The sequence below is a fragment of the Echinops telfairi genome, unplaced genomic scaffold (assembly GCF_000313985.2).
Source record: "Echinops telfairi isolate 266 unplaced genomic scaffold, ASM31398v2 ScPeMD7_23;HRSCAF=83, whole genome shotgun sequence".
Classification (NCBI taxonomy): Eukaryota; Metazoa; Chordata; class Mammalia; order Afrosoricida; family Tenrecidae; genus Echinops; species Echinops telfairi.
Genome location: NW_022103920.1, coordinates 80,756,429 through 80,764,956, shown reverse-complemented (window position 1 = coordinate 80,764,956; position 8,528 = coordinate 80,756,429). Strand labels below are relative to the sequence as shown.

At 38.5% G+C, this 8,528-nt stretch overlaps 1 protein-coding gene across 1 annotated transcript in view; it reads right to left on the bottom strand.

The window, feature by feature from the left end:
* Positions 1-8,528, bottom strand: part of STK31 (serine/threonine kinase 31) — a 79,734-nt gene that overhangs the window by 53,774 nt on the left and 17,432 nt on the right. The window contains exons 8-10 of the mRNA XM_004702844.2: positions 3,050-3,110; positions 1,415-1,530; positions 508-667 (exon numbers count right to left, since the gene is read on the bottom strand). Coding sequence (XP_004702901.1) covers positions 508-667; positions 1,415-1,530; positions 3,050-3,110 — 337 coding nt within the window. The remainder of the gene's footprint in view (positions 1-507; positions 668-1,414; positions 1,531-3,049; positions 3,111-8,528) is intronic.

Here is an 8,528-nt window from a genome sequence, read left to right as displayed (position 1 = left end):
CGCACTACACTGGCTCAGAAAGGTGCCTCAGCCCTGTCAAAAACCAGTGTGTCTTAGAACAATTCTACAGGCAGAGCTTCCTGGGTCCCTCCTCAGGTGTTCAAAGTTACAAGTGTTTGTAGTTTTATTATAGTTCCTTCCAGTCTAGTTGTAATTTACCAATCAGGTGTTCTATTTATTATAAACAATTTTGCCTAGTAACATGGCTGAAATAATTTATCAGATTACCAAGGAAACAAATCTAGGGAGTTAACTAAAGGCAAAATTCTCATGCAAAAAAGGAAAAAGCTTTTTTCACTCATTTGTCCTAAATCACCTATTGTGTCTTTCTCACCAAGTCAGTAAAGGAATTAGATGATATAATATGGAAATACTGTAAAAAGTCAGATTCCAGGCAAAAAACGTGCCATGACACTATTTGCATTACATCTACTTCCTCCAGAGAATTAGTATATCTTTATGTTCAACAGATACACATCTTAATTTTTTTCTGAATTCTCAACTCACCACATTTTGACATGCTTGAATCTTCTCCTGAGCCAGATTGTATTCTGCCCAAATTCTCTCGAGTTCATTCAAAGAAGCTGGGGCAGGTAAGCACCCTGCATCCAACAGCTGTACAGCAGCTGAAAGGTCATCTCCAAAGCGAACACTGGTGTTCACATGCCTGTTTTGAAAAAAGTAAAAGACCCAACATAAAAATTTTTTTAATGTATGTAAGAAAAAGTTACATTTAAATAGCAATTGTCTATATTTAATATCTACCGCACTGGCTGAATAGAGGTAGGCCTTTGACCTTTTATATAAAAGGGAAACTATAAAAGCCTTCGCAATAGACCTTCTTTTTCTGGTCTCCAATTAGATATGCAATTACTTTTTTAAAATTTCATTTCACCCAATCTTGCTTGCCAACAGTGTATAAGCACAGAGTCCTTGCACTCTAACAAGCAGAGCAATATTTGGTAAATTTTCAAATGCAATCAGAAAGCAAGTCATTTAGAAAAATTAGTACAGCCAAAGATATTCCTTTTATGAATTTACACACAGATGACCACCATTCTAATAGCACACTCATCCCTCGTATATGAATTAAAACACAATTTGGTCATTTTGGTCTTAACTCTGACTCACAACTTTATAAGTGTAAGCACTGTTTTGGTAGTGCTTTGAAACTGATTTAAGTTGGGGGGGGGTGTCGAATTATCGAAATTCTTAAACCAGATGTTAGTTAATGAATCTACACTTCATTAAACAAAAGCCTAGTGTGCTACATTCATTCAAGGCAGCATCTAGTGTTTCAGAGAACACAAGGAGTAACTAATTTAAGTTTAGTACATAGCATGAATAAGAGAATTTGATTGCTTTGAGAACTCTTTTTTCCTACATTCCAGAAAAACGTGCCACTTTTACTTACCTAACTCCTTTCAATAACTCAACTTTAGTTGCTAGCTCCTTCATTCTGGTCCCAACACAAGTCTTCAGGGTGCTTTCTAAATTTTTGGTCAAATCCATAGTAGTTGCTTTCTCTTGCTGAAACAACAAACAAGCACACACAAGTGAGACTCAGTAAGGAAATGGAATGCTTAGTGCATTTTTATATCAGTGCTAAATGCCAGGTTTTAAATCTATTGTCTTTTCTATTTGCCTTTTTCTTTGCATTAAAAAAGTATTCATCATGATTTCCAATTTTATCTTTTTCAAACAAGTGGAATATAAGCTTAAGACTTAAGAAACAATCCATCTGAAATTACTTTATATATATAAATGATTGTTTTCCTTAGTATTTTCTCGTTTGCATGCAAATGTATTAACAATTTGTTCCTGTTTCATCTGAACTGCTTGATTGCCTGTATCCTTGAAATTATAAGTTTGATACTAGGCAAGATCTCCAAGTCTTGATTTGATCATCCAATCCAATCTTTATCATGGTGATGGTTATCTGCATGTATAATCTGTTGTATTTGGCCAAGCACTATACAAGATTTGTGCATATTCACTGTATGAAGTTATAACACAATTAGGGCTTCGAATTGGTCCAAACTAGTTCAGTTAATAGATTGTTGAAGCAAAATCATAACAGATCCAAATCTGTAAAATGTTGGTTACAGGAATAGGAAAATTATGGGTCAAAGCCGTGGAATGGGAGACTTGGAAGAGGTGTAGCAAGCCCTTTCAGGAAACTGAAGGAGACTGGATTCTTGCCAGGACTGTAGAAAGCCACAAACATTCATGGCAGCATGATTAACCAACATCTTTGAGCAATGGACTCGTCTCTGACTCTACAAATCAAGAGATTTGTCAGCAACATGCATGCTGCCCTTGATTTCTAAGAGGGAGATTGAGTTTCTAGCAGGGCATCAACCTATAATCTTCCCCATTCTGGTTACTGTTAAGTACATTCACATTTTACATATTTAGGTCTATTCTGCTTTCACTTCATCAGTCATGACTGAAAGATAAAAATAGTTCAACGTCCTAATAAAATGCTTGGAAACAAAAAAACTGTATTTCCTGTCAACTAGAAATTCTAAAAGCTTATAAACAATTACTCTCTAGCCATGTACACTCCTATTCACCAGAAACTAGTCTCTTCTCATTAAAGGAACCACAACCCTCAGAGAAATGACTGTTTTCCAAGAGTAGATCAGAAGATAATATGAATATGTAACATCTTGCTACTCCAGAAAGTATACAATCAGACTACCAACCAAAAACCAAGCTCACTGCCATCAAGCCTACGCCAAGTCTGCAACTCAGTGGGCCAGGGCTGAACTGCCCCTGTAGGTTCGAGACTGTAACGGTTTACAGGAGTGAAAGGCCCGTCTTTCTTCCATGGAGCACCTGGTGGTTTGAAACTGCTGACCTTGTGAATCACAGCCCAGCATGTAATCATTACGCCACAAGCGGCCCCTTTTATCTGAATAGCAGATCATATGTGGAGGGAAGGAGGGAATGTGCACGGTTTAAAATCAGGAAAGGTGTATCGGGGTTGTATCCTCTCATGATATTTAGTCAATCTATATACTCAGCAAATGATCAGCGAACCTACAGTAAGAATGTGGCAGCAGGACTGGAGGAAAGCCTGAGATGTGCAAACACAATCTTGCTTGCTGAAAGTGAGGAGGAATTGAAGCACTTGCTGATGAAGATAAAGGACTGCAGTCTGCAGTATGGATTAGAACTCAATGTCAAGAATACCCAAACCCTCACAACTGGACCAATAGGTAACATCATAATAAATGGAGAATAAATTGAAGTTGTCAAGGATTTTGTCTTTCTTGGATCCACAATCAATGATTATGGAAGGCAGCAGTCGAGAGATCAAAAGATTAGGCAAACATGTTGCAACAAGACCTCATTAGAGTATTTCAAAGTAAGGATGTTAGAGAACTAAAGTACCCCTAGCCATGGTATTTTTAATTACCTCATATGCATATGAAAGTTGGATGCTTAAGAAGGAAGAATCATGAGGGGGTATTCCCCAAAAAGAAAAAAACAGAATTATGGGCAGGGCGAATCTTTTGTAGTATGAATTTTTCTGACTAGGCAACTTGCTCTGAGTTAGTACACCCAGTGGTGTCTCATGCGAAGGTTCTCTATGGTCAGTGAATTTTTTCTTTAAAGCAATTTCGCTTGAACCTTGTTTTTTGTGATGGCTGAATTAAGAGAACAGCTTGCAGCTGTGAAATTTTATGTATAGGACATGTGGCCACCATGACAATGCACCTGCTCACCCAGCCATCTCAGTGTGTGGCTAAAAAAACAAACAGCATACCTCTCTTGCCCCACACACCTTACTCACCTGACCTCGCTCGATGAGACCGTTTCCACATATGAAGAGGAACATGAAAGGACAGCTATTTAATGACATAGAAGAGGTAAAGAAAAAAATGAGGGCGGTGCTGCCAGCCATCCAAACAGATGAGTTTGAAAATGTTTCCAAGAATGGAATGACAGATTTGACAAACGTATTAAGTGTAATGGAGAGTATCTTGAAGGTGATAAGGTTGTTTTGTAAAAAAATTTTTAAAACCTAGCTTTGAAAAAAAAATCCATTTTTTGTGGGGTTACATCCTCATATATTTGAGTTGTGATGCTAGAGAAGAATATTGAAAGTTCCATGGACTACTAAAAGGACAAACCAATCTTTCTGGTCAAAGTATCACCAGTATGCTCAAGGGCAAGGCTGGCAAGGCTTTTGTCTTACATACTTTGGACATGTTGTCAGGAGAGACTAGTCCCTGGAGAAAGATGTCATGCTTGGTAAAACAGAGGGACAGCGAAGAAGAGGAAGGCTCTCAAGGAGATGCATTGACACAGTGGCTACAACGGATTCAAGCATACGAACATTTTGAGGATAAAGCAGGAGAAAGGGGTATTTCCTTCTATTGTACATAAAGTCGCTATGGGTCAGAACCAACTCCGTTGTATCTAACAACAGATCATGTCAAAAGCACACAGTAGCCAATACACAGGGCTTCCAAAGGCCGACGGGATTGCCCAGGCATCAAAAAGATTAATGACTATGGTAGATCAAAACACTTTAAATATGTTTAAAGTTCATTAGTCAACAGTGATTCTTGAAGCAAAAACCTTACCCTCAGTGGTCAATGTTAAATAATGCTAGGGAATAAACTTATGATTCTGAAAGCTGGTATATTAAAGGAAACAATCAAATACTTATCCCACCTTTTTTAAGCAACATGTATTTCAGCATGACAAACAATTTAAAATTTTCAACTAATAAATACCTTGATGGACGACAAAGGGAGGGAGGTTATAAATAAGAATCGACTGTTAAAATCATTAAGGAAAAGGTTGTTGGAAACTTTATAATGGTTCAGACTATTAACCCCTGAACTCATTGTCAGTCTTTGAACACACTAAAGTGGAAAAGACACAGCAGCATCTATAAAAGCATTTCTTATTATTATTAATCATTTTATTGGAGCCTTTACAGATGTTGTAACTTTTTTTCTCAGCATTACATATTTTTTTAATAATCATTTTATTAGGTGCTCATACTTTTCACAATCAGTACATATATCATTTGTGTCCAGCACATTAGTACATATGTTGCCATCATCCTCACAACACCTGCTTTCTACTTGAGCCCCTGGTTGTCAGCTCATTTTTCCCCTTCCCTCCCGCTCCTTATCATACAATCAGATCAAGCATAATTATACAATTGCTGCTGTCATCAGTTTTCAAAACATTTTTTCTTCTTCAACTCCTTGCTATCAGGTTCTCTTTATCCCCTTCCTCCTTCCCCCCAGGAAACTTTGTTATGTTATATATTGTTGTTGTCTTCTGTGTCTTATAGCATCCTGTGTTAGACAGGGTTTTCTCTAGAGAAACAAGACTAGGGCATTTATGATTTTATGTAGACAGACAGACAGACAGACAGACATATGCAAACATAAGAAATAAACAGCTAATTATAGAACAGTACAAATGGCTCAGTGCAACTCACTTCCATGAGACAGATAATAAACTGGCAGTCCTTCAAATCTCGAGGGCCACTGGGTGCAAGTCAAAGAAGCAGACAGCTGAGTGTTCTGTACAGCAATTCAGGCAATCTGGCAACAGGCAGCAAATAGCAAGGCATGTCACCACCGGTCAGCCAAATGACAGGGTCTGACAGTCCTCAGCTCAAGCGATGTATACTCCAGTAGTGTGGCAAAGCAGGTCTTGAAAGAACCTCAGGCTACAGCGACACAGTCCGTGGGTTTGGTGTCCCACAGGTAGTGTAGCTTGCAAGTTAAGGCGGAGAACCAGCTATGGCAGGTGCACACTGGTTCGATCATCAAAGAGCAAGAGACAAGAAAGGCGAGTCTTGCCAAGCCATTTATCTCTCAGCCCTTCAAGCTAATGTGTTCATTAGCCAGGTTGGCACAATAAGCCTATCACACATCCAATACATCCGTTCGCCTACAATTCCGTCATTTGTTCCTCTCAAGTGGGATTATATATTCATCATTACTATCAGTTCCCCCACCCCTTCTCTTCCCGTAACCTTAGGGAGTCATTATTCTTGTTACTGTTTCTGAAAGGTTATCTTGACTTTCATGCTTCCAAGGACCTTAATTGTACAAATAAACACACTCATGTCTAACAGGATTAATAAAGCAGAACAAGAACTATAATAGCAGAGGGGAGCGGAATAAAGAACTAGAGGATAGTTATATGTTTCATCAGTGCTGTCATGCACCCTGAACTTAACGTCCCTTCTGTGTGGCCCTTCTGTGAGGGGCTGTCCAATTGTCTTACAGGTAGGTTTGGGTCTCCACTTTGTCCACGCTCCTTCACGTCAACTTGTTTTTTGAACTTCTGATCTCTATTCCCATTACACATCATGATCACACAGGCTGGTGTGCTTCTTCCATGTGGGCTTTGTTGCTTCTGAGCTAGATGACCGCTTGTTTTAACTTCAAGCCTTTAAGACCCCAGACATTTTATCTTTTAATAGGTGGGCACCATCCGCCTTCTTCACAACATTTGTTTATACACTCATTTAGTCTTCAGCTATCATGTCGGGAGAGCGAGTATCACACAGTACCAAATTATGACAAGCCATTCTTGTATTGATGTAAGATTTGAGTAGAAGCCCCAAAGTCCATCTGTTTCCTTGTTGTTCTTGGGTTTTTTTTAACAGTTTTATTGGGAGATAATCCACACATATCATACAAGTCAGTATTTTTTAATCATTTTATTGGGGGCTCAACAATTCAGTATTTCAATCATATCAAGAAGAGTTGTACAAATCATTACTATAATCAATTTTAGAACATTTTCTTCTTTCTTTTGCTCCTTTTTATTAGCTTCCCATTTCCCTCTAACTTCCCAAGAAACCATTAATCAAGTTTATTAGTGTCTATAGTCACTCATCCTGCATTTCATATACCAACAACCATACACAAAAAAAGAAACAAAAAGGTAACAATAACAAAATAGAGGAAAACTTCAATTGAAAAGGAAACAGAAAATAATTAAACAATTACTTAAAATGGGCCAAAAGGGATATCCAAATAAGGTGTTAAATATTAACCTAGCTACATCTGTTATAATTTACTTTTCAATGCACTCTGCAAGGGTATTTATATCCCTGGTATATATTCAGGGTGTAATCTATGTGTATTTCCCCTCCACTTATTTTTCAACTGGTAAAACATTTAATTAGGTCAAAAGGAGGATCAAATAAGATGTTACGTTTTAACCTATCTACAAGAGGGTTTTGAACTGCTGGCCTTGTGGAGCACAACTGTAACCACTAGGCCAACAGGGCTCCTTACAAAGGCACAGGAAGAAGAAAAGAATGTAAGTAAGCCTGAGAAACTCAAACCCATGTTGTTCAAAGACAGACTAAATTTTCAACCACACAGGAAGTCTCCTTCTCACTGCTATAGCGTTGATACCAACTCATAGTGACCCTAAAGAGCAGGGTAGGGCTGCCCCTGTGAGTTTCTCAGATTTTAAGTAGAAAGCTCCGTGTTTCTCTCCAGGAGCAACTGGTGGTTTTAAACTGCGGAACTTGTGACTCACAGGCCAATTCCTAATGACTATGCCACCAGGGCTCCTTCGTCAAGCACCCACACCACACCTCTCCCTACTGTGATGTTCAAGGGTCAACTGTACACAAAAGCATAAGAGACAAAACATGCCTGTCACTTGTCTCCAAACAAGCAGTCATCTAACTGAGATGTCAATTAAGTCCACGTGAAGCAGCACACCATCATCAGTCACTGAAGGATTGCAATCTACATAATCCGAAGGCAAAGGAGGGATCAGTATCAGAGCCTAACTTGTGAGAATTTGCTGTGCAGAGGCAATGGATGACAGTGATAGCCCAAGACTCATTTGCGGAATTACATAGGAAATAAAGACTCTGGAGAACTCCCCCTATCTAAAATTGAGGAAAGGGAAGTAAGTGGTCACTAAACAGAGTGCTTGGGAGAGAGGAATATAGAAGATCAAAGGCATACATCTGACCTAACACTTAAAACTTTTGTCAGTAGATTCCCCTGTGATGCAGGCTGGACCTGATCTGGCTTCCAAAAATTTGTATTTGGTTTGTACTGCTTACTTTGGTTTTTGTTTGTTCATCTTAGGGTGTATCTAAGAAGTGTTATGTCAATGGAGGTCATCCTCTAGAAACAGCATTACATGCTTCTCTGTTTTTCAGTATATGAAACCTAGAATTGATGAACCTAGAGAGATAGCAAATAGAATGAGGGGTTCGGGGAGAGGGGGTACCATGGTAGTGATGAGGTAAAAGGGAAATGATGTCAAGGAGTCCATGTAGAAAAGGAATATTTGGAAACTGTGGTAGCAACTGTACATTCTACTTGGCATGATTAAAATTTGGAATGATATAAGTATTAAATCCCAACTAATAATTTTGTTTTACTATGCCAGTTAGGTAAGAGAAGGATGCAGTTGAAGAGTTGTAAGGTATATATTGACCAAAATGAAATGTATGGACCTACCTGGAATCCTGATTCTAAGAAAACAACTGTATGAAACATTCA